The sequence below is a fragment of the Podarcis melisellensis genome (genome assembly GCF_964234715.1).
Source record: "Podarcis melisellensis genome assembly, chromosome: 10".
NCBI lineage: Eukaryota > Metazoa > Chordata > Lepidosauria > Squamata > Lacertidae > Podarcis > Podarcis melisellensis.
The window spans coordinates 41,100,138-41,124,940 of record NC_138542.1 but is presented as its reverse complement, the minus strand read 5'-3'; the positions used below and the strand labels follow the sequence as shown (position 1 = coordinate 41,124,940).

The 24,803-nt window shown below is 40.5% G+C and overlaps 1 protein-coding gene and 1 long non-coding RNA gene across 2 annotated transcripts; one reads left to right on the top strand and one right to left on the bottom strand.

The window, feature by feature from the left end:
• Positions 1-3,559: 3,559 nt before the first annotated feature.
• Positions 3,560-4,791, bottom strand: LOC309379771. The gene is made up of 2 exons (XR_014172640.1): positions 4,668-4,791; positions 3,560-3,712 (listed from the first exon to the last, which is right to left on the bottom strand). It is a non-coding gene; the product is annotated as an uncharacterized lncRNA (long non-coding RNA).
• A 187-nt stretch (positions 4,792-4,978) lies between these two features.
• On the top strand, positions 4,979-21,986 carry LTA4H (leukotriene A4 hydrolase; the record flags this gene model as incomplete). Its single annotated transcript, XM_081929211.1, has 19 exons — positions 4,979-5,131; positions 6,782-6,912; positions 7,447-7,567; positions 8,935-9,003; positions 12,737-12,841; positions 12,987-13,039; positions 14,067-14,139; positions 14,857-14,997; positions 15,203-15,226; positions 16,147-16,217; positions 16,335-16,446; positions 16,927-17,071; positions 17,162-17,265; positions 17,897-17,967; positions 18,842-18,896; positions 19,629-19,724; positions 20,581-20,663; positions 21,263-21,367; positions 21,531-21,986. The coding sequence occupies 19 exons, from the start codon at positions 4,979-4,981 to the stop codon at positions 21,673-21,675; spliced, it is 1,857 nt and encodes a 618-aa protein (XP_081785337.1). The 3' UTR covers positions 21,676-21,986.
• Between the last annotated feature and the right edge of the window lie 2,817 nt (positions 21,987-24,803).

Genomic DNA, 24,803 nt, shown 5'->3' with positions numbered 1-24,803 from the left:
ATGTGGATGACTGTGAAAGGAATCTGACTCGAAATACAGAACTGTACACTAAATATCTTTGCAGGGTTACTAAAAGCTTACCACATTATTAATATTAAAAAAAATTCTAATAGTCTACCCTAAGGTTTTTAAGCTGGAACACAAATATGAATTACTGCACATTCTAAGTTTACCAGATTCTGTTCTTACTGTTTCCAGCTTCCAGCACAGAGCATCATTTTTAACTGTTGTGGATAATCAGTCCAGTCAGCTCGAAACCAACCAACTGCATAGCAGCCTGCTCTTAAGTGGAATAATCCCCCATTTGTGCCAGTGCCACAAGATAAGGGCATTATTGCCTTCCATTGTCTATAACCTTTTCTGACTCCCATTGCATTACTGGTAATAAATATGTAAATTTTTTGCTTGCTTTCCTGATACTCATTTTGTGTTTTTATGGTTTCATAGCTCACTGAAGAGAAACAATTTACATTTCCCTGTGAAAATTTGCTTGCAGTGTTGTTTTTAAATATAAGGCTTTAAAAGATTAAGAACTGGCGGGGAAAATACTATTGCTGCATGTCACATTTGCTTATCAACTGTATATTTTGGCAAGTTGTTTGCTGTGTATTTGGACACCTCTTAAGATATTGTAACTGAATCTTGCCTGATGCTTTCTGATATCAAAGAGATTCTCTTCCCCATTGTACATATCGCAGAAGAAGTGCCACACATAATAGCAGAGATGAAATTCACACCAGGATTTTTGTTTTATTTCCTATTCCAAATTTTAATTTGAAAAAACTGAGTTAGTTTTGAAACTATCATTTCCAACTCTCTCCTCTATTTTCACAAAGTATTTGTTTGTTTGCTTGTTTGCTTGCTTGCTTATTTGCTGAAGCATTGACAATGGTACACCCTAGTGGTTGGCAGCCAATTTATGGAATGCAGACTGGGGTGAAAATGACTTCTTCATAAGTTGAATTGAATCTGAGATAGTTGCTGTAGCCCCTCAAACAAACCAGGACTGGAAGCAGCTGTAACAGTTATTCTGAATCTATTCAGTTTCCTCTGCAAATAATAAATTGCAAATAATACTGGTGAAGATAATACCTGTGGTTGCAAAAGTCTCATGCAAGACATTTTGGACTTCAACTTTTATTAAACTTTTCTAAATATATATAAAAAAACTTGTACTGCTCCCTCTAGCAAGTCCACCTTTGTACCTAGAGTGCGAGGTGTTTAACTTGTACTCCTGCTTCTCCATTGCAAGCTGTCTCCAAATTAAGTACTTTTTTAGTTCCTTGTTTTAATTTGGCTTTATTTTATTGTCATGGCATTCTGTTAGCTGGTGTCTTAAAGCCACCTTGTAGTTATAATTGCATTTAACAGTGGCAGGAGAGACATGAAATAAAGGTGCCTGCCTTGGTTTGCTGGTTTTTAAAAAAGACCTCTATGATGACATGCAGGTTTTTCTTATTCTCCTATTTCGACTGGGCTTGCATATAAACAGCAGATGGTTAAGTAAATAACAAGCCTATTTTTGCTGCTAGCTTTTGTTTTGGGGGAGGAAGAAAGATGGAATGAATAAAGTGTGCAGCCAATGGTTGGGGAATAAACCAAATGTAGGTACATATCTCCTTTATTTCACCAGCTTCCAGCTTGAAAGACGTGGTTCTTATTAAATGCAAATAATATATTATATTTGGTGGAGGCTGCAACCACAAGTGTTATCAATGTGTCCTCTCTCTCTTTCTCTCTCCAGTAAAGGTCTTGTCACATTGGGGAGGGGGTGTCAAATTTATTTGAACCAACCAGTAACTGAAAGAGTTAGGACACAGGAAACTGCTTTGGGTTGATAAGACTATTGAACTCTTTTGCTCAGTATTGTCTACTAACCGTGACTTCCAGGCATTGAGAAAGGAGTGAAATTACATTAGCTTTTGAATTTCTTTTAAAAGCTTATGTCCCGCTTTTCCCCACTAGGTGGACTCCTAACAGCTCACAATATACTTTTTTAATGGAAGAGTTCACAGCCAATACAGAATCTTAGAACTGTAGAGTTAGAAGGGACCCGAGGGTCATCTAGTCCAACCCTTTGCAGTGCAGGAATTCTGCTCACAGCCATCCCTGGGTGTGCTTGAACCACCAACCTTCTGGTTAACAGCCAGAGAAACTGACCCATTGTGCCACAGGAGAATTTGTTATCCCAGGGGGGCCCCAGAAGCAACTTTAGTCCACATTACTTTTTTAAAAAATGGGTTGCACAACACAAATTTATGAGTGTTTTGTTGTATATATTTCAACAATCCCAAAGTCTGAGAGTCAGTAGCACAGCTGTTGTAAAGATGGTTGTGAACAGCCCCACTAAAGAAGCTAACAGTGGTTACCCAGACTTCATTGCTGGTTGCAAAGAGGCACCCATAAAAGCTTAAACTTCAGGGTCACAAAAATGTAGCTCTACCATTATTGTTAAGAGTGGTTTAAGTTCATATGGTGGTACGCTGAAGTGACTGCAGCATTGCCTAAAGGAAAAATAAGATGAAATGTGCGTCAGCTAAAAGAGTGATGCTCTGATGCAATAGTAGTTCCAGCTTGCAAGCAGAAATGTTGATGCATGCTTAGCACTGCGTGGGGCTGCCCCTTACACTTCAGCATGGAGGAATGAGGTAGCCACAGATTATGTGGAGCAATCTTGAATGTCCCTGTGAAGCTTCAGATCATGTCCTAAGTTGTTTGCTCTTGTGTAAGCTTTCAAAGGCAGTGCCGTCCATCACACCACGGGGCAATGATATGGTCAGATGGAACTTACAACAGCGCTTCTTTATGCTTGCACAACACCCCATTGCACTATCAAGCAATGAGAATGGGATGCAAATGTTAAAATAAGTGATTAGAAACTGACCCTACTATAAATATGCAAGTCTGCTTGAACTTGTGATGCCACATGCTTAAAGATCAGTATATATTTTAATGCAGTGTAGCAAGCAAGTTAAATACAAAGGGATGTACCACAAGAAAAAGGAAGTTATCCATAACTCTGAAGTTAGGAAATTAGTTCTGAGGAACTAAAACTAATGGTTTTGCAATGCATGGTCTTAGCACAGAAATTTCAGTGTTGTAGATCAACATGCAGAAAGCAAGATTAAGTAAGCAACTGGCCACGAATATAATGCTTTTCATATAAAGCTAACACAAGTAAGACCATTAATTTCTATAACCAGATTTGTGTGTGTGTGTGTGTGTGAGAGAGAGAGAGAGAGAGAAACACAGTTCCTTAATTTTCCTAAACTAGCATATCTTTGAACTGATAAAAGGGCCTTAAGAGAGAATAGGCTTCCATTTACAAGTTTCTCAGTACCCAACACCTAGGAAGAGACTCAGATGCCCGTGTCCAGGCCCTCCTTCCCCATAGTGACTTCACTTCAGAGTGGCATAAATAACAAATGAAATGAACACATGACAGATAGAGCATTCTATTGACAGGTTGTATGATAAACTGCCGTACTGGGAAAATGTTACAAAATGATACAAAAATTAGCCAAAGTCAAACACAACCAGACTCAACTCTTTACCAGAATTTTTGTGTGTGTGTGGCATCATTTTATTTCTTACACAAAAGCACCACATATCAATCTTCAGTGCCCTACATCTCAATCTGGCTGCCTCGAGTTTTCTTCTGCGCTGAGGACTCCAGTATAACATGGATTTTCAGACCTGCGCACAGATGTACCTAAACAGATAAAAGAATAGACTGTCTTTTTTTTTGGTTGTTTATATTTGTAATTTGCGGCTAAGATCAAGTGTAGAACCTTTTGTTAAGAAACAAATGAATACAATTTTTTTAAACAAGCAGACCTGATCCAAAGATCCATGTGGTTATCTATTAGCTGGGCACATGGGAACCTCTGTATGTGCTAAAAATCAATGATTTTAGGAAAAATTATAAGGATTGGTATTTTTAGATATGTTGTAAGCTGCCCAGAGTGGCTGGGGAAACCCAGCCAGATGGGTGGGGTATAAATAATAAAATTATGAGTTATTATTATTATTACTATTATTATTATTATTATTATTATTATTATTATTAACGGAAGAAGAGTCCCTCTCTACATTCAAGTTTCATCCCAAGCCACTCCAACAGGTGAGCCACACAGTCCAAGTGGACAGTTGGAATCAACTGTCCATTTGCCACGTTTGTGAACACTATTATTCATAATGAATAATCCACAATTAATTTTCATCACCGGTCATAATTATAAATTTTGAAATCACAGCAGTCTTGCAAAATTCCCCCATCCCTGATGAAACAGGATGGCACTTCTTTAATCAAGTAAAATGCACTAGCACTAATCTCAACCTAAAATATGAATTCACTTAATGATGCCACCCTAGGTTTCCTCTAATCGCCTGAGGTATGAATAATGAACTTCTATTAAAAAGCTGCTTTTCAGTTTAATATCATTAGCCATTGCTGTAAGCATTGCTAGTGCAAAACCGGCACTTACTCTGCAAGCAGAGACAAGTATTAATAAACCAGTAGGTGAATTGTACATGTTCGAAATAGTTGCTGTAAACTGTATTATATATACAGTATAGACAGAGCAAAGAAAGGAAGGAAAAAACATAGTACCTCCCCGTCGGGGAATCGAACCCCGGTCTCCCGCGTGACAGGCGGGGATACTCACCACTATACTAACGAGGAACCACTTGGTCAACCCTCTTCATCTGTCAATTTAAATTCTTCCTCCGGAGAATTTGCGGCGTGCCATAGGATAACCGGCCCATCCAAACAGAAGCCATTGAACGAGGCTTTCCCGTAGTGGATTGTGGGAGTGGTAGTCCGCCATCCGTATTTTCCTTAGGCTCTCCCCCATCTAAAGAACTGTCTTTCCCAGAATCCCTTTCCCTTGACCCCGCCTCACGAGGCGGGGCCTGCGGTCGGCAGGCCGGCTCTTAAGCGCCGTGGGCCGGCTGGCGTGAAGGCGAGAGCGCAGCCATGGCCGAGGAGGATCCCAGCTCCTTCGCGTCGCCCGGCTGCTGCCGCACCCACCACCTCCACCTGCGCTGCCGCGTGGACTTCGCCAGCCGCTCGCTGAGGGGGACCGCGGCCCTCACCGTGAGGGCGGAGAGGGACAGCCTGCGCCGACTGGTAACTTCTTCCCTAGACGGGCGAGGCGGGGCGTGGGGCTCTAGGTCTGTAGGGAGAGGGGAAGACCGGCCGCCCTCCGTCGTGGAGCCGGCAGGAGCGCAGGCCCCTCTGTGGGGCGGAGGGCGACGGCCGCCCCAGAGGGGAACCGGAAGGGACCCCTGGAAAGTTACTGGGTGACACCTTCTCCTTTGACGCCTCCTTCGTCCCAAGATAATATCTCTTTCTCTCTCCTCCTCTTACCTGGGGGCGCGTTTACCTTGGAGGAACCCAGCGGAGCTTCCTTTGGAGCAGTGGTTCCCTTTTTTTTGGCCATGCCCCACCTAAGTATATCTAAAATCCTGATGCCGCCCCCCCCCCCGTGACATATAATTTATTATTTAAAAATTGAACTCCTATTCACGTGGAGGAAGCCTAAAAGGCCACTAACTTGGTCTAAACAGGCTTCCAAATTGCCCCCCTTAAAAATCAAATTGCCCCCCTGTGGGACATGTGCCCCGCATTGGGAATCACAGCTTTGCAGGAAACGGGCGTAGGGATTGTGCGCAAAGCTGGCTTGGGCTTCTGTTTTAAATTGGTTTGTCTTAAGCAGATGCTCTTGAGGCTGGCGACTTTCTCTCGTGGCTGCAATATTCGCATTTTGTTTCCTTGGAAGTTGTACTTTGTCACGCTGGTATGGTAGGGGCTTGCAAAAGCAAGTTCCTCAAGGGCTTGTCTCTCTCTCTCTAAACTTAAGTGGCCGATTCCTTGATAAAGAACTGGCGGCGATTGCTAAAGTCTTTCGGTTGATTTGAAGTTGGAGAGATCGCTGGATGTTCTAAATTGTAAACAAAGATCCAAGTCAAGTTTCTCAGTAAAGGGAAGTTTCCAAGTCAAGTTTCTGTCAGTTTCTGGAATATTGTCCCTAATGATTACACAATATCCTAAAAATATTTAATGCACTTCAGGGACTGATATACTTTACTTGGTGCTGTTGTGTAAATAAATGTATGATTTATAATGTCTTCTACAAGTTGAATCTCCTCGCCACAGAAATGGGTTACACCTGGCCAAAAAAAAATCTTAAGTGTCTTTGTTTCATCAGCTGTTTAGTACTTTGGAACAATGTGAGTTTCTGTTCTTTGTAAGTACTTGAAGGCACAGAGACCCAAGGTTGTGGAATGAACAGAACATTTAAAGTGAAATACAGCTAACTCTACATACTGTGTTTTCCTACATCTTAAAAACAGATGTAGAAAACTGGCCACAACATAGCTGCAGTTGTGTAGCTCTGAAGCATATAATTGTTTGTGCTGTGCAGACAAAGCTTTGCAAGATGCTTGTCTTGTATTCATATAGCACCTAGAGATTGATAGCACCGACTGTTCTGAAAATTGAGCTGGGCAATGCAATCAAGTTCTGCTCAGTCCCCTTTGTCTTGGCAACATAATCCTTTTGCATGACTATGAGGAAAAGCCTGTTAACAACATGCAAGGAAAGGCTGGGCTACATTTTTGAGCCTTTGTAGATGTCTGCTTCTCTATTTCTTTGGGAATTTATGAACAGATAGAATTTATACTGGCCATTTGGCCATGTAAAATATTGAATATATTGATTCAATTTTCAATATATATTAGTGCGTTTGTCAATAATAGCTCATGAACTCACTTACAGGTTTTGGACACAAAGGATCTAACAATACACAAAGTGGTTGTCAATAAGCAAGATGCACAATTTGTTCTTGGGGAACGTCATAGCTTCAAAGGAGCACCGCTGGAAATCACACTACCTTTTGAGTTGGGAAAGTATGTGTGTTCAGTTTATCCCCCTTTTCTGGTCTCTTGATGATCTTATCTTAAAATGTGCTAGATTAAGAGGCTGTGTCATGCTAAACTAGCAGTTGCGCTTGTGTAATATCGTAGCATATGACATGATGCCATACTTGCAGAAATTTGCTTAAGAGTCTGGCAAAATATACTTACTTTGGGCCCGTATAGGTTTTTTCTTGCTATAAAAACTGATAAGACTTGTTCCTTGAGGTAGTTATGACTCATTGTCCTGAAATTCTAATATACACCACTCAATGTATTTGTGAGTTAGGGCTACTGTTGCTCATGCACGAACAACTTTGTAGTTGTTTGAATGGAAGATTATTTGCCCACTACATATTCTTCATTAACATAATTAAATTGCTTGGCTGTTAAAATTTTAAGAAAACGACTGCCTAAGTTTGTCCCTAAATTTGCAGTTACAAATTTAAAAGTTAGAACTTTCCAAAGATGATGGAAGTATCACATCTGACCTGTTCTCAAAAATGCACACTATTCCAATATTCACAGGGGGCAAGATGTGGTTGTAGAGATCACTTTTGAAACGTCTCCAAGGTCTTCAGCGCTCCAATGGTTCACTCCAGAGCAGACATCGGGGAAAAGGCACCCATTTCTCTTCAGTCAGTGTCAGGTGAGCAAACCATTGTTTTCCTTCTCTGCTATGGGCAACCTTTTCCCACATGTTACTTAGTTTTGTGTATCCTGCACTGCTTCCACTTGGCCAAACGGTGCCTCTCAACTGAATTGACTTGAGCCAAGACTGTCTGCCACAGACTCTCTTAAAGTATATATCATACAATCTTACAGTGTGTTGGGGAAGTGAGTAGCAGTCTGTAAAGGCTCTCAGGATCCCATTGTGTGATAACTTCCCATTGCATAGTGGGTACATTGGCTGGGTGCAAAGGCGTAAAAGGCCTTGGTTATATTGAAGCTGAGGAATTGATCCTGGTTGTTGCTTATCTCAAGAAATTGAACATTCTTTAAAAGAAGTTTTATGACCTGGTGGCTAAGAGAACAGGGTCATTGTGTCTTTCAAATCTTGTGTACTATCTTCTAAATGTCAGACATTTATGCTTCAACACATTTGTATGAACTATAATACTAAGTGCGACTGTTAATAGGGTTGTAATTCTTTACCAAAGGTCAGAAATAAGGTGATAATAGTGTTGAACAAGATTTGCAAAACGAAATCGTTTTGATACTTAGAACATCAAACCATGTAATTTCCACGAAAGTCAATTAATGATGGAGGTGCTGTCTAGACTTTCCCTGTGGTCTTTTGGAGATGAGCAGTAAAGGGAGAAAACTTTACCCATTTCCTAAAGTCCTTATCCTGGGGTATGAAAATAACTTAGTAGAACCATTCCTGTAAGGAGCTTGCTTTAGATCGATCCATTAGGTGCAGGATGAAGCAGATGTAGGATGTGCTACCAGGTAAATTCAGAGAAGCTCATAGAATTACATAGGAACAGATACGGTAGGGAGGGGAATGCTTGATAGTTGCTGAATTTTTGGATAGAACACTTTTTTGGTGGAAAGTCTAGGAAATTTCCTTTCCCCACCAGAAAACCCATATCACTGGTTACTGCCTTTTTATGATTACTTGGAAGCATGTATGTTGTATAAAGTTCTGGAGGGTGCTCTATTATGACATTTTTGAAGCAATGCTTATAATGTGGTGAGGCAATCACAAATAGTACATGTGCTTGTGATCTTACCGGTCCACTTGCCTTTCAAATGTCAAATTGTCTTCTAAACTAAGGGGCATTTGATTGGTGGACTTCATTAGGGAATGTGAAATGTATATATGAATTTGAAGCAGGCACATGAGCCTAATTAAATTGTGCCTAGATGTGGTTACTTGGGGGTATTATGCTTTTGATGGTAGCAGTGTAGTGCAAAGAAATTTAAAATGTAATATTAAAAAATGTTCCTTGTGCATTACTTTATCTGCCTGTAAGAATAGCAGCCTGTAATCTGTGTCACTTTGTTTTTTAGGCCACGCACTGCAGAGCTATTCTTCCCTGCCAGGACACTCCTTCAGTGAAGCTAACATACTATGCAGAAGTAGGTGAACCTGAAAGCTCTGTACCCTTGAGGTGCAAACTTTGCTCTCTTATTTAGAAGTCATCCATAATCTCAATTAGTGCATTGTTATTCATTAAAACCCTGCCACCAAACTGTGCAGCTTGAGTGAACATGCAGACTAAAAAACTGAAAATGTATAGCGGGTACCCAATTGTTATTTTGTTCGTAAAGCTTTGGTGCACAAATTTAAGTGTCTACTGCTTTATAAGATTCCAGTTGGTTGCCTTAATCATGCTCTATCTGGAAGGTGCCATTGTCTTTCAACAAATAGATGGGGTTTGGAGAAGAACTAGGTGTTAGTACAGACCCGGGTGCTCCGCGTGCTGATGTCACTCACACATGTCGCAGGGCGTGTGAACACCCAATGGTGTGTGTGCAGGGCCGCTGTAGAACTTGGGGAGGCTTGGCCCCCATGGCCCTGCATAGATGGTGCGCCTGTACAGACTAAACAGTAAGATTCTTGCTTAATCAAACTTGTCCATTTCTATAAATCATGGCTTAGGAAGCAAGGATAGTTATTTGATCTGGAGCCACTCTTGAATATGCAGAAAACCAGTTGGTTAGCCTCCACTGTAAGAGGGCGCCATGGGATAGGTTTTGACAGATTGAATTTGCAATGTTGGAAATAAAATAATACCTTGTTCCATGGAGGATGGCCCAGCAGGTGAGAAACCCTGCCATCTAGTGTCCAAAGGGAGGAAAATTGACTTCTGGAAGCAGCTGGTCTTGTGTGTCCCTTTTCCTGCCTTTTGTCCATGGTGGTTTCTCTTTTTAGCTTCAATTTTTTTCTTTCAAGTGGATTTTTTCCCCTTTGACTGCTTCTCTCTCCTGGGTTTGGGTGAGTGTGGAAGAAATGTTTGTATATAAAAGTGACTGTTTGAATCCAACAAGCACTTGTCAAGCTGTCTGTTTGTTCTAGCACTTGGCAGAAACTGCTTAGGATTCATAACACAGGAATCTTAACAAATTGGCTAAAGTAAATTGGCTGAGTAGAAGTTTTTCCCACTATAAGCTTACAGTAAAACCAATTTCTGTCTTCAGGGAAATCCTTAAAGAAAATGTTGCTAAATAAAGGAGGCTTGAAGATGTTTGTTTTCCCAGCCCAAGGAAGCCAAGCTCTCTGGCTTTGAAAACTTTCTTCTGAAATTGTGCTTATGCTCCATGACATAAGTCCTTTGAACAATTGAGCCGTTCAGTGAGCTGGGTAGAGTTTGATCTATTTGCTTATCATCAGACTTGCATGGCAAATTTGCATCAGATAATTAGGAACATATGAAGCTGCTTCATACAGTATCAGAATTTGGGTCCTTCTAGCTCAGTATCGCTTGCATCAGGGGTGGGGAACCAGTTTCAGCCCATAGCCACATTCCTATCTGGACAACCTTCCAGCGGCCACATGCTAGTGATTGGCAGGGCTGGAGGCAAAAGTGGGCAGAACAACACTGTGAATGTTACCTTTGCACAGTAAGCTAGTTTCTTTATACTTTTACATCCCTCTCTATCCTCCATCCATGAAAGCTTTATCAGAGTTTGAAGACACATTCCAGCAAGGCAAAAACAGTCAAGGAGGTTGCAGAGAAAGTCTGGTCAGGGGTGTTGCTCAGGAGGGGGTGGCTTGGGGGTGGTTTTCCTAGCATTCAGACAAGTGACTCTCCCAGTCCTGCCTGGAGATTTCAAGAACTGGACTTGAAATTGTAAAGCATGTTCTCTCTCACTGAGCCACAACCTCTTTCCTAAAAGAACGGGCACACTGACAACAGTTACTTGGCTGCATCTTTAACATCTCAGACTCATCTGGGCCCTGGACAAGGGTTTCTGGAGGGACCAGTGGGATAATTATGTATCAGTAGAGAATGGCCACAGACAGGTTTCATGTAAATTAGTTGCCAAAGCCTGCACCTCAGCAGCAGGAGCCGTGGAGTTCCTTGAACTCATTGCTTTCCTAAACCTGAAAACAAGAGGATCTGGCAGGTGAAAAGTCATGTATAGACTGGACCACATGACATCTCCCCAATCTGGCCTTAAGACAAATCTGAGAAAAGTAGGCATGTTTTTCCAAGATCCATGCAAATATCAGAATTTGGATAAAAGGATTAAGGATGCATGCACAAAGTACATTTTTTTAAAAAATAATCCCCTTCCTCCTTCCTTCCCACTTCCTTTAAATTCCTATAAATGTTAATTGTTATTGATACAAAATACCAATGCATGTTACCATACGTCATTTCATATCTGCAATTATTGCAATAATTTGGGTAGATACTTTGATACCACTTTGTTAATATATTCAAAAATGTTTATTTTAATTTTATGTAATTGTTGCATGTCATACGCTCTAATGTAAACAAAGGTAGATGGATATATCAATGCTGCAGCCATGTTAAAACACTGATAATGAATAAAAACTGTTACCAAGAAAAAGAGGGGACGTTAGGAAAGAAGAAAAGTGTAGGCAGATTCTTGAGGGTACATGTTGCAGCCACACTGCTGAACCCAAGGAGGCCTGGTTATGACCAGTGCCTGCTGGGAAATCACTGGAAAATTCCATGTGCACCACTTTGAATTCTGTAGTGGAAGAAGATGGGCAATAAATGTTACCAATAAATAAAGCAGAGAACATTTTACAACCTAGTCTCGTGCAAACTGTCTATGCTGCAGCCTCAACCCAGCAACTTTTCAAGTTGCTGCGGTGTTGCTGTTTGTGTAAATTGCACCTTAGAACACACTTAAAACATTCAAGGGTATAATTTACACTTGCCTATAAAGAATGCCGTAAGAAACAGATGGATATAAAGTTAAGTTTATTGGAAGTAAGAATCTCTTGCTTACCAGCCTCAGACACTTTATTACCCATAACCAGATGGCAGAGTGACAAGTTTTGCATCATTTGTGCCAGATTTGTCATGATAAGCACTTAAATAGCTTAAGAGGGAGGTTGTGAGAATGCAGTTTCAGCACTTAGAACTCCAGAATGTGGGAACTGTTGTGGCATTATTAACATAGCTGACTCAACATTTTAACATCAAATCCACATGTTCTCCTTGAGAGTATCTTTCTTTATGCATTGCAAAACATATCAGAGGTTACTTTTGTCAGAAATCTGGAGAGGGATATGTTGGTGGTTGGTTGCTCAGTGTTGGGTGCAGGTTCCTAGGCCTCTGTCTTATGGGCTGTTAAGCCCTTGCACAGCTTTTTTTTTTTTTTTTTTAAAGAGTTGATGGGGAAAGCAAAGCAGGCCAGGACCACGGGAGGCAGTTTTAACCTTAAATTCTCTGTCACACTTCCAGTCTAATTTGGGGCAGAGGACCTGCAACAGTTCTTACCTGCCAGAAAGTGTTTTACTGCCCACACAGCACTGCTCAAAGTGTACGTCTTATGGGTGTCTTTTTGCAGGAACAGTCACTGTTTATTCTCTCCAAGAGATCAGTATGTTACAGGGAACCAAAAGATCAAAATTGCACATTGGCATGTGTTACTTGTGATCAAGTAACTTGGTGTTTGTCATGACACCGGGGAATGTGTCACTTAACACTTCTGAAAAACCCAAGTGTGAACATGGCAGAAAATAAGGGGAGCTTTCAGGTAAGGCGAGAAGTGAATTATTTCTGAGCTGCACTGCTACGGAATTGCCATTCTAGGGTATAATTGCCTGCAAGGTGTGAAATAGTTAACATTATTAAATAAAAACAAATGTATTTTTGTACTTCACTAGATATCTGTTCCGAATGAGCTGGTGGCACTTATGAGTGCCAAGAGAGATGGAGACTTGCCTGACCCAGAAGAAAGCACAAGGAAGATATACCGTTTCATACAAAATGTAAGCCATTATGCACTTTCAGCCCACAATGGCTGGTTACATAATGTAGATATGCATCACTGGATAACTTCAGCCTTGTAGGTGTAAAATATGTGACATGTAGCACTGTTATTGTTTCTATTATTTTTCTCTCCTTTGGGGTTAGGTTCCAATACCCTGCTATCTGATTGCTTTAGTTGTTGGTGCTTTGGAAAGCAGGTGAGTATTACTCAATAACTGTAGTTACAGATAGGTAGCCGTGTTGGTCTGCCATAGTCAAAACAAAAAAAAATTCCTTCCAGTAGCACCTTAAAGACCAACTAAGTTAGTTCTTGGTATGAGCTTTCGTGTGCATGCACACTTCTTCAGATACCTGAAGGTATCTGAAGAAGTGTGCATGCACACGAAAGCTCAATAACTGTAGAAATTCCTCTATTTGTAAAGTGTAGAAATTGCTTGAGCCTGTCCTCTCTCAAGGGCTCGAGAGTGGGCTGCAGCCTATTTATCAATGTTACTACAATGTCACTTTGGAGAACAGTAAAAATGATTCAGTAGGATTCATATCTGAACAGGAATCTGAAAGCACACTTCGTCTGTTCTACATTGGCTGCTAACAAAATATTAGTTGAATCTAGCTTGTGACAGGCAAGACAACTTTCTACTTTCCCTTTCTAATTACTTTGTATGCAGTAAGAATGGGCTGTTTTGGAAGCGATTTCTAGAATTAGACGGTATTTCTTTTGTTGCTTCCTCACTGAAGAATATAGTTGAGCTCCTGGAAGAAGTAGAAGTTGCAAGACAGTTGTGCAGAAACTGACTGGTACATGCACATTGTTTGGGCAATGCATCTTTGCATCAGTCCTTCCAGGTCACTCCAATTGTTGTGCTACAGAATGCTTAAATAGAGAGGACTGTGAATATCATGACTAAGTATGACAAAGGCTGGCAGGGAGAACTTGCTTGCAAAAGGTAAAGTGTTGAAGGGTTTGGTGAAGCCCTGTCACCTTCTAATGCACAAACTCTGGCCAGGATATGAACATGTCTGCGCCAGTTTTTGGAACCAGAGGCAATTAAAGGAACTGTTCACATCCGCTATTCCCTTTCAATAATGCTTTCTACAGCCACTCGCTTGTCCCAGCTACTAAAATGTCCACAAACAGCTGCATTGAAATTTTCGCTAAGATATAAGCAGCCAGGAAATCCAAGATGGTATTCCTGGTTTTTCTGACTGAATTTTGTTCTTCAGAGAGATTGGTCCCAGAACTTTGGTGTGGGCTGAAAAGGAGCTTGTGGACAAATCGGCATATGAATTTTCAGAGGTTAGTGAAAATTTTGATTATAGGACTTTGGTATATTGTGAAAAGGTGAATACCTGGTTAGAGGCAGTGACCATTTTAGGTATATCTAATTTAGTTGCCGATGCACAGGTCCTTTTGGACCTGGAAGAAGGCAGAACGGGCAGGGCTTAGCTGATATTTGTGGGTGCTGGGAATAGAGCCCCTGTGCGAAAGGACCATTGCCTGTACTTAATTATTCCTTAGATGGCTGTACATTTTGCATAAGAAACACAAACTTGAGTGTTCTCCCAAGACCCTATGTAAAGCAAACATATAGCAAGTTTGAACATTAAAAGGTAATTGACTAAGCTGACTGCATTCCTCAGCTTCAAGATAGTCTCAGAGGATCGCTCCACAACTGTCACCTGCATATAAGATGACTTGAAAGTGATTGTATCCTACCTCTATCACAGTTGTGTTTGTATTACTGTAGTTCAAAATGCCACATTTGTGACAGGTTTGTAAGTTCTTTCCCACTTCTTAAAATATGAAGCCACTTGTATTATTTCCCCACTAATAATGACTTTACAGATTTCCTGAATTTCAAGTCAGGAGGGACTTGGTTTCTATTGTCTGAGTAAAATTCATTCTGTACAAACAGGTCAACTACAATCCTGCCTGTGATGTATCTTATCTCACTAATTGGGCATTGCATAAATATTAGAACCTATCTCAGTTTACTGGGCTCTTTTTTTTCAGACAGAAGCCATGCTGAAAATTGCAGAAGACCTAGCAGGTCCTTATGTATGGGGTCAGTACGACTTGCTAGTGTTGCCACCATCATTTCCATATGGTGGTATGGAGAACCCCTGCCTCACTTTTGTGACTCCCACATTACTGGTAAGTGTGTCTTCCTCTCTTATGGGTTACATTACATAGCTTTCCTTAGGACATCATTTTAAAGCCATTTAGAGTTTGGGACTTGCATGGTGGCTTTCATTTTGCTAAGTGACCTTAACTTAGCCTGAATTGGGAAATGATACTATATTAAGCTTTCATCTGACATGGATTAGAGAGGTAACTTTTTTATCTCTGTTTGCTGCAGGCTGGTGACAGATCATTATCCAATGTAAGTATAAGACCAGCTGTACTCAAGTATTTATACTGAAGGTGCTCTTTTCCCCTGAAATCTAAACAAGGTGCCTGAAACATTAGGTGCTATGTATGTTTTCTAAGCAGTAAGCATACTTGGAATAGACATAGACCCACTGAAATGAATGAAATTTATTTTAGAATTTGACTAACATTGGAGATCACCCACTATTTTTCACTGTTTACGTGTCTTGTAAGTTTTAAACTTCAATATTAAGAAACTGAAAACGTTGCAGCTTTATATAGTTCTGCGCAATACAGACAGTCTGCTTAGTTAACACTTAGACCAACGGTTCTCAAAACATTACGTGAATTTAAAAAGGCAACAAATTAATGGTGAATTAAAAAGACGACAATAACAGCAGTGGTAGTAGCTGCTGGAGTGGAGGTTGCTGGTGATTTGGAAACCAGATCTATGGAGCCTCACTGGGATATTGTACATTAAACCTGCCTTTCTTGGAACAAGTGTGGTTTTATTTTTATGTTGAAGTTGTTTTGGGACCCTCTTCTGTGTGTGAGAAAGGCCAAAAAATCTATTTAGGATCATGGGAGTTGCTGGTGCTCCCCCCCATTTTTTAAAAAAATCAAAAGGCTTCTCTATTGAAACCATAATAAAGCTGAAACCAAACAAATTTAAAAATGTTAGGTTAGATGCCACTAAAATGTGTAACAAATTAAACAGTATTTTAAATTTTGGGAGTTGATGATTAATTTCAGTGGAGGATAACCCAAGTTCCATGAAAACTGAAGCAACTTCTCCATGGTTATTACCATGTCTGCATGGGGCCAGTTTAGGGCATCTTTGCCACCTTAGTGGCACCCTTTTTTCTGTTACGGATATGTGTGTTTGTGACAAAAGAGACCGCTATGTGCTTATGCCACTTCTATACATTTCAGGTTATCGCCCATGAAATTTCTCATAGCTGGACTGGGAATTTGGTAACAAACAGGACCTGGGAGCATTTTTGGTAGGTGAAATCCAAGTGCTTTTAAGACATAATTGGCTTTTCTTTTGGTGTGTGTTTAACTTATTAAAAGATTTCTCTAATTTACAGAAATAATGACTTGTGCGCTTGGTGTTTCAGGCTAAACGAAGGGCACACAGTTTACTTGGAACGCAGGATCGGTGGCCGGCTCTTTGGTGAGCAGTTCAGGCATTTCCAAGCTCAGGGAGGCTGGAGAGAATTGCAGAACACGGTGAGTGCTTCTGGTTAATTTGAAGATTAACTTACACATAACTTTTCTTCAGAAACACTGGGCACATGTAAAATTAAGAGCAAATCTATTGCTTTTATCTGGTATTGCAGATAGAATTAATTTCTGCTCCATAGTGCGGTAATTATCTTTAGGAAAGTTCTATCCTGCCTTTTGGCCTCTAAGGCAGCTTCCAGATTAAAAAGCACAACTTCAGTAAAAATTGGAGGGAAATAAACAGTATATCAATTAAATAACAAAGCAGCAGTATAAGCATGGCATAAAATCAATGGGTAAGTTTTAAAATACATTCCAGTGCAGGAGATGAATTAGGATACAAATACTTTGTTACCCTCCGAAAACACACAAGAGGAACAACCAGACTTCTTTTGGGGCGAAATTCAGCAATCTGGTTGCTGGCAGGTAGAGTTCTGTTACAACTTCCAAGCACATCAGTTTCCAGCAATATGTGTTTCTTTCTAGATAAACACCCTTGGAAGCACAAACCCTGTGACTCACCTGATCCCTAATCTGAAAGAAGTAGATCCTGATGTTGCATATTCTTCTGTTCCGTATGAGAAAGGCTCTGCTTTACTACTTTATCTAGAACAACTTCTTGGAGGGCCAGGTATTGGTTAATTTACTTTTAAATATATGTGGCTTTTTTTTCCCTGTTGCAGCACTTTATTTCCTGTTAATGCATCTTATATGTTCCTAGATGTCTTCATTGGCTTCTTAAGGGCATACATCCAGCAGTTTGCATACAAGAGCATAGACACGAAAGACTGGAAGAATTTCCTGTACTCCTACTTCAAGGACAAGGTTAGGTGCTAATCTTCCAATTCAAGATGGAGTGTGTGGCAGCCAGCCTCCGATCCCTTTGGCTATGCAACAAATGTCAGCAAGTTATAATGTCATAGGAAAGTAAACTTCCACCTAAAAAAACTTGTACTGCAGGTATCCCTCTCTCCTAGAAGTTCCCATATTGCAGAGATATGTGTATCCTGATTAGCTGCCTGCTTACTTGTGTTTATCATGCAACAACAGTGTTAACTGAAAAGTTTAATCTGACAATGAGTCATTCTCCCTGCCCCCCAAAAAGTCCACTTTGCTGAATGATTTTTTTGAGAGCTTAGTCTTAAGTCTGTAGCTTTCAGTTTCATAAGGCCTTCTCAATTATGCCATCTTTGCTCTGTCATCAGTGTGACAAAATGCTGGTAGAACCACACATTACACTGGTCTTGTTATATGGAATTAAGCATGAAACGAGTAGAAGAAACTTTAGATTTCATAATTCAAGTTACTCAAATCATTTCATTGTATATGCGATTCCCATTAAAATTATCAATGAACAGTTAAAAATAAGTCTTCAAAAATATTGGAATCAATATGAGTTTCAAAGAAATAAAACACTTCCAAGATTTTGGATAATTTGTTGGTCTGTTCATTTTAGGTTGACCTTCTTAACAAAGTTGACTGGAATGCATGGATGAACACTCCTGGCATGCCTCCAGTAAAACCAACGTAAGCACATGATCTTTTTCTGTAACATTTCTATTTGTTTTGAAAGAGCACCTCTGTATAATAATAATCATATTTATTTAATTATAATATAATTTAAATTATTAAATATATAATTAGAGCTATTTATATAGCTGAATTTATTAGAATTTAATATTCAATTATATATTTAATAAAAATATATCCTTGATTATATTGGATCCTTAATATAATCACTTTTCCTATTTTTAATTTTTTTATTTATAGTCAATTTTATACACACACACACACACACACACACACACACACACTTTATTTAACTTGATTTGATCCTTTTGGACTGGGGTAAGAAATGTTTTAAGTATGACTATATCAAATGATCTAAATGCAGCATAAGCATGTCTCTTTCAATGATAAAAAATATTCCTCAAACACCTGCACAATTTAGGTTATGCCAATTTCTAAATGTGTCTGCTCCAAAAAATGTCCCTTTAGACTTCACTTTCTGTTTTCTACTGTTGGTTGTGACAGTAATATAGTCTATTCTCTTTCTTCAAAGCCAGATGTGATCAGTGAGGAGTATAAAAGAGAGCTGCTCATAAGCTACCGTATTTTTTGCACCATAACACTCACTTTTTTCCTCCTAGAAAGTAAGGGAAAATGTCTGTGCGTGTTATGGAGGGAATGCCTACGGGTGGCATGCCTACGGATTTTCCTCCTCTAAAAACTACGTGCGTGTTATGGTCGGGTGCGTGTTATAGAGCGAAAAATACGGGTATATTGTAGCTGCTGGCAAGATAGAATTTGGATGTGTGCTCTAGATACAAATGCATGTGTTCTGTGTATGTTCAAGATACATTTTCTAAACAAGACATACTCATGTTTATGTCTTCACTAGGTATGATTCAACACTGTCAAATGCTTGTGTTGCCTTGAGTCAAAGATGGGTCAAAGTGAGTTAATGTCTCATGTACATAACGTGTTAAACACATGTTGAGTGAATTACTTGTAAGTGTTTTATTTTGCATTGTCTTTCAACATGCATAACTAGGGATTCAATGCAATGTAGAATTTAGTAAAATCAATTTACAATTGAGGCAAACTTCAGTTTTTATTGATTTTTTTTTGTGACTTCAGACTTCATATTTTTTTGACATGAGCTTTCAAACTTCTCTTACATTAGAGGCAATAAATGTGGTATAGGGGGAGGTAGGGTGTTGGAGGTTGGGCAGATCAGATAGAAGGGGCTATTGCTCAAAAGCTAAGGCATTTTCTGAATCTTCCTTCAGGGTCGTGTCTCAGCCTGCCTCTTTAGTCTGGTGCTGTTTTAAGAACAAGTTAGTCATACTACAGTACTTTATTCATGATTTGATTATGGATTGGGGGATAGATAGAGGTGGGTTGGGCTGATTTGATCCACTTGTGCCCATCTGGGTATCTACTGACACATTAGCTGAAAGGTCACTGTAATTCATAAGGATTCCATGCAGATAGCATTCCTCCCAAGAGAAAAGAATCCAGAGCCCTTGAGTTATTCTTTTGACTTTTATGTATCCAAATGAGGTTTTCTAAACAAATTAAATTCAAATCTTAACTGCTGGTGTTTGGAATCAAAGACAATATCCCCCTGTAATTTCTTAAAGGCCTGCTTCTCCAATTTCCTCCTAATTCTGCTTGTCTTATAGGCCACGGAAAACGATCTTGGCTCCTTCAGCTCAGCTGATATAAAAGAGTTGTCTTCACACCAGCTTATTGAGTTTCTTGCACTACTGCTGCTGGAGGTAAATATAGGCGAAAGTTTTTTTTTTTACCTTTCAGGATAAATGTTTGTGGCACCATCTTGTTGCGTTTCCAAGTTTGTAGAGTGAAATTTAGGGGAGGTTGGCATCCATTTGTCTCGAGAGACAATGGAGGAGTGCTGTTGGAAGGTTTCAGTTCCTGTTGTGGCCATAGAGACAGATGCAGGAGAGGCGTGTTTCGTTGCAGCTGGGCCAGGTGAAGGCGTTCAGTTATTAGTCATAGCATGTTCATTTCTCTCTTCCAATGACTGTTAGATCTTGTCATCTTAGTAGATAAGAAGCTAAGTCTTAGTCATACCTTGGTTCACGAACGCCTTGCGAGTCAAATGTTTTGGCTCCCGAACGCTGCAAACCCGGAAGTGAGTGTTCCGGTTTGCGAATGTTCTTTGGAACCCAAACGTCTGACATGGCTTCCGCTTGGCTGCAGGAGTTTCCTGCAGCCAATCGGAAGCCATACCTTGGTTTACGAACGTTCTGGAAGTTGAAAGGACTTGCGGAACGGATTCCATTTGACTTCCAAGGTACCACTGTACTTCCAACTTATTGCTGTGCTTATATAGAATTGTAGAACCACTGTGGGATGTTGGTATCTTGTCCTACTGTTCTGACCACCCTGAACAGTATGCATGCACTTTGGCAGCAGACTACAGAATGAGTGCCATTTTGTTGCTTACAACTTTGGTCTGTGTGTCATTTCAGAAACATGTGGTCCTATTGTGCGGGCACAATGGCTTCTTGCTTCAGGGGTGAACTTTAGAGCTGGCACAATTATTTAGAAGTGAAGAGTTGATGACTTGATGTTGCTTTTATTTGTACCCCTCTTGTTTTATATTTTTAGAATCCTCTTCCAGTGAGCCATGTAAGACGAATGCAGGAAGTTTATGACTTCAATGCTGTGAACAACTCTGAAATTAGATTCAGGTTTGTAAAATGTAGGAATATTCTGAAATTTTACGAATGTAATGGATTGATACTATGTAGTAGTAACTTTTATTAAATCTTCAGTCGAATTGCCTGTTATATATAAAATATAAATGAAAGCACAAGTACATAGAACTGAGCAGTGATGTGTGTGCACATTCATACCTGAGGTTGTAGAACAACTGTGAAAACAAATAATCCTGTTCGTCCCTGGTATAGATCCATGAAAGTAGTTTTGAATACTGTCCAACCAGGAGCAGCTGGTTGCAAAGTTCTAAACTTACTTGTTTATTTAGAGATACATGCAAGCATGTGGTTTGTGGGGCCCTAACATCTTGCCAATGAGATCCAAATTCATTGAATAAGCAATCTTAGATGCAGAATAAACTATGCAAGCATTTTAAATATATATAAATTTAAAGATTATTACTTACATCCCACATTTCCTTCAAAGTGCAAAGGGTGGTGTAAATGGTTTGGTCTTCACAGAATCCCTGTAAGGCAGATTAGACTGTGACAGTGACTGGAGACTGCTTGTTGTTAAACTTGGATTTTCTTGATCTTGATTTAGCTGACTAAAGGCTAATTCTGCTTTCCAGATGGCTGCGTCTCTGCATTCAAGCCAACTGGGAAGATGCCATTCCTTTGGCCCTGAAGATGGCTACAGAACAAGGCAGAATGAAATTCACTCGTCCTTTGTTTAAGTAAGACAATTACCTAAGCAGGCAGGCAGTGGTTCAATATAAGAAGTTCTCTACATATTACATGTTAAATATGTACAAAGTGGTTCTTCAAAGATAAATGGTACTTGTCTTGATTTTTTTTTTTAAAAGTCGTTTAAAATTTATTTTGTGGCGTCTGTTTCAGGGACCTGTATAAATTTGACAAATCCCGTGCTCAAGCTGTCAGCACTTTCCACGAGCACAAGGCTTCCATGCATCCAGTGACTGCGATGTTGGTAACCAAAGACCTGGGACTCGACGGACAAACAGCCCAACCTTTGCAGACCTAAGGATAAACTCCGATAAGAAAACAAGTTTCTTCTCCCCACTCCCTCCGTGAAAAAGAATCATTGTAACTTGCATGCTTGATTACTGAACTAGCTTTCTGTTCTGATGCTGAATCAATAAGCGCCCCCCTGCCCCCGGCCCTGATTATTCATGCTGGCATCTCAATCTTGTGCCTCATTTAAAATTCTGCAAAACCGGGGAAAAATAAGATATATTTTGACACTGCATTTGGCACTTCACCACAAGTAGCATTCATAGTTTTGCTACATGTACTGCTTTATTTCAAGCAATAAATCTTTTATGATAAATCAGATCGTCTTTCCGTATATTTAATTGCTTCCAGTATACAGAGTAAAGGTAAAGGGACCGCTGACCATTAGGTCCAGTCGTGACGACTCTGGGGTTGCAGCACTCATCTCACTTTATTGGCCGAGGGAGCCAGCATACAGCTTCCGGGTCATGTGGCCAGCATGATGAAGCCACTTCTGGCGAACCAGAGCAGCGCATGGAAATGCCGTTTACCTTCTCGCTGGAGCGGTACCTATTTATCTACTTGCACTTTGATGTGCTTTCAAACTGCTAGGTTGGCAGGAGCAGGGACCGAGCAACAGGAGCTCACTCCGTCGTGGGGATTCGAACCGCTGACCTTCTGATCGGCAAGTCCTAGGCTCTGTGTCACCCGCGTCCCAGTATACAGAGTACTGACATGCAAAAAGCTACTGTCTAGCCCTTGCATTCCCAGTGGTGGGTGGGACCAGAACTGGTGTTGGGTGTGAAACACAAACATGCACATGCTCTCTCCCCCCTCCATATATATATACACTCATACATACCCTTCCATTCCATTCCATTCCTTTTTGTCTCCATCCCCCACCAAGCACTCACCATCCAGCAAGCTGCTAGCCTGCAGCAATCCAGTTGCCATAAGGAGAAAGTGACGAACCAGGCAGACACATGCAGATGCTAAGGCCTGAGTATGCAGCACAGTTGGTTTCCCCCATGCTCTGTTGTGAAAGGGACCATGACCTGAATCAGAAGGTTCTGCAGGCCTGATTTAGTCTCAAGGCTGCCCATTCTCCACCCCTCTGAGGCCTTAACACTGGACGATAAAGCAGTTAAGTTTCTGAACTCCATTTGATCTCACTTGCAATGTTCTCTCCATGGAGGTGACTTAATCTGTTTTGTTGTGTGTAAGCCACCCTGAATGTTCTTAATTGAAGTTTTATTTTTTAAAATAATGGCATCATCACTCTCCCACTGTTTTGGAAATGCTTATTATCTGAATTCTGCCATATTTGTTACTTAAATTACCTTGCCTACAGAACCCTGAATGGCTAACAACAAAGTATGAAATAGCAATAACATTTAAGACCTGAAAGTGCTACATAAAAGTTCAAGGTCCTTTACATGTATCACCTAGTTGTAATCGTTAACAGTTCTGTAAGGTAAGTCGGTGGTATTCTTTATGGCAGCATAAACACTATCCCCCCCCCCCCCCCGCATTGCAGAATAATAAAAGTACCAACAGGCACAAAAGCAACTTAATCAGATATAAAAAACAACTTAGTCAGACATTGCCTAAGTGAAGAGCAGTTCGGTGAGAGCAACAACGTATACTTACATAATACAGTGCCCAAAAGACACATCTAAATTAATGATTAATAGTTAGCCCGACTACAAACGACTCTTGTTCAGGTTGCTGAAGTCTAAAGGTTGTTAAATTGCCATGGTTGACCAGTGCTGATTTTGTAGCTGGGATTGCAGTAGCTCATAGAAGTAATAAATTGTAGATCACATCTCTGCAGCTTGTCCCATCTTCTTGATAACAGTGTGCAGTGGCATGTGTGGTTTACTAAACATGCTGGCTGCTGTAAGTGGTGCCAAAGGCTGAGAATCATGAGATGTGTCCAAAGGTAGCATCTACTACTGGGGACATAAGTAGTTGGGGATGGAACAGCAGAGGGAAGACTGGAGTCCTTGAGGCTATTACATTTGTCCCTTTGTGATGAAAAGTGGAGTGCTGGCATGCAGCCTCTTCCACATTCAAACTAATAATGTGCATAGCATGTAAGAAAGACACCCACCAGCTCTGACTTTGATGGTGAATAATGACATTCTCATGCTCACTGACTTCTTTCTGGTGCACATGCAGAACCCAGCTCCATTGCTGCCATTTTTTGTCTTGATTTGAGATTTTTTGCCTTGCCAGATGGCTCTGCAGAACCTTTAGCATGGCTTATAACAAGCATGGTAAACCTTTCACCATTGCTTTTGCCTAGCTGGAGTGTGTCCTTGAACTATGATAATTCCTCTTGCTCAGGTAGATTGAGAGGTGGGGGTGGGGGTGGGCGGGAGAGAGGCTTAAATGCAGCCTGCTCTGCAAGGGCAACAGATATATTTGCCCGCTATTGTCAGTGGCCCCTGAAGACTTCCTCTAAGGTGGTGGTGGTGGTGGTGGGGGAGAGAATAACTCTTAAGCTAAAAAAAATCCACATCCCTGACTTGCAATCTATGAATAAAAACAAAGTACAATGGTACCTTGGTTTGCATATGTCTTGGTTTGCATACGTTTTGGATTACAAACACATCAAACCTGGTAGTACGTGTCCCGGTTTGCAACCTTTTTTTGGATTACGAACAATTTTTGGGGGGCGAAACAGTTTACAACCCGTTTTGGTTTACAAACGTACCTCCAGAGCGGATTATGGTTGTAAACCAAGGTACCACTGTAATGGATAAAGACAGTAGAGCCATATTGGGCTATCGGGAAGCAGCATAAAATGTGAACTGCTGCTTAAATAACAATTTTTTGGAAGGGTCCATGGGTCAGGTTCAATCATGCACCCTGCCCCCAATGAAAAACATCTGAAGCATCTTCCTAAAACTGAAAACGGCTTGTTTGCCGAACTTATCAGGAGAGGAAGTTCTATAGTGAACTCAGTAGGGCAAGGTTGGAGTATGGATGAGGGACTGCGCTGAGTTTGGAATAAATGCCAACGTGTACATAGCTTTGGATTCGTCTTTTCCTGTTTCCTCATTGCTTTGTTGTGATAGTGGTGTGTCACCCGTGTGTGTGTGTGATTTGATATTTGGCTTAAATACACATGCTTATTTGCAGAGTGAGGGAACT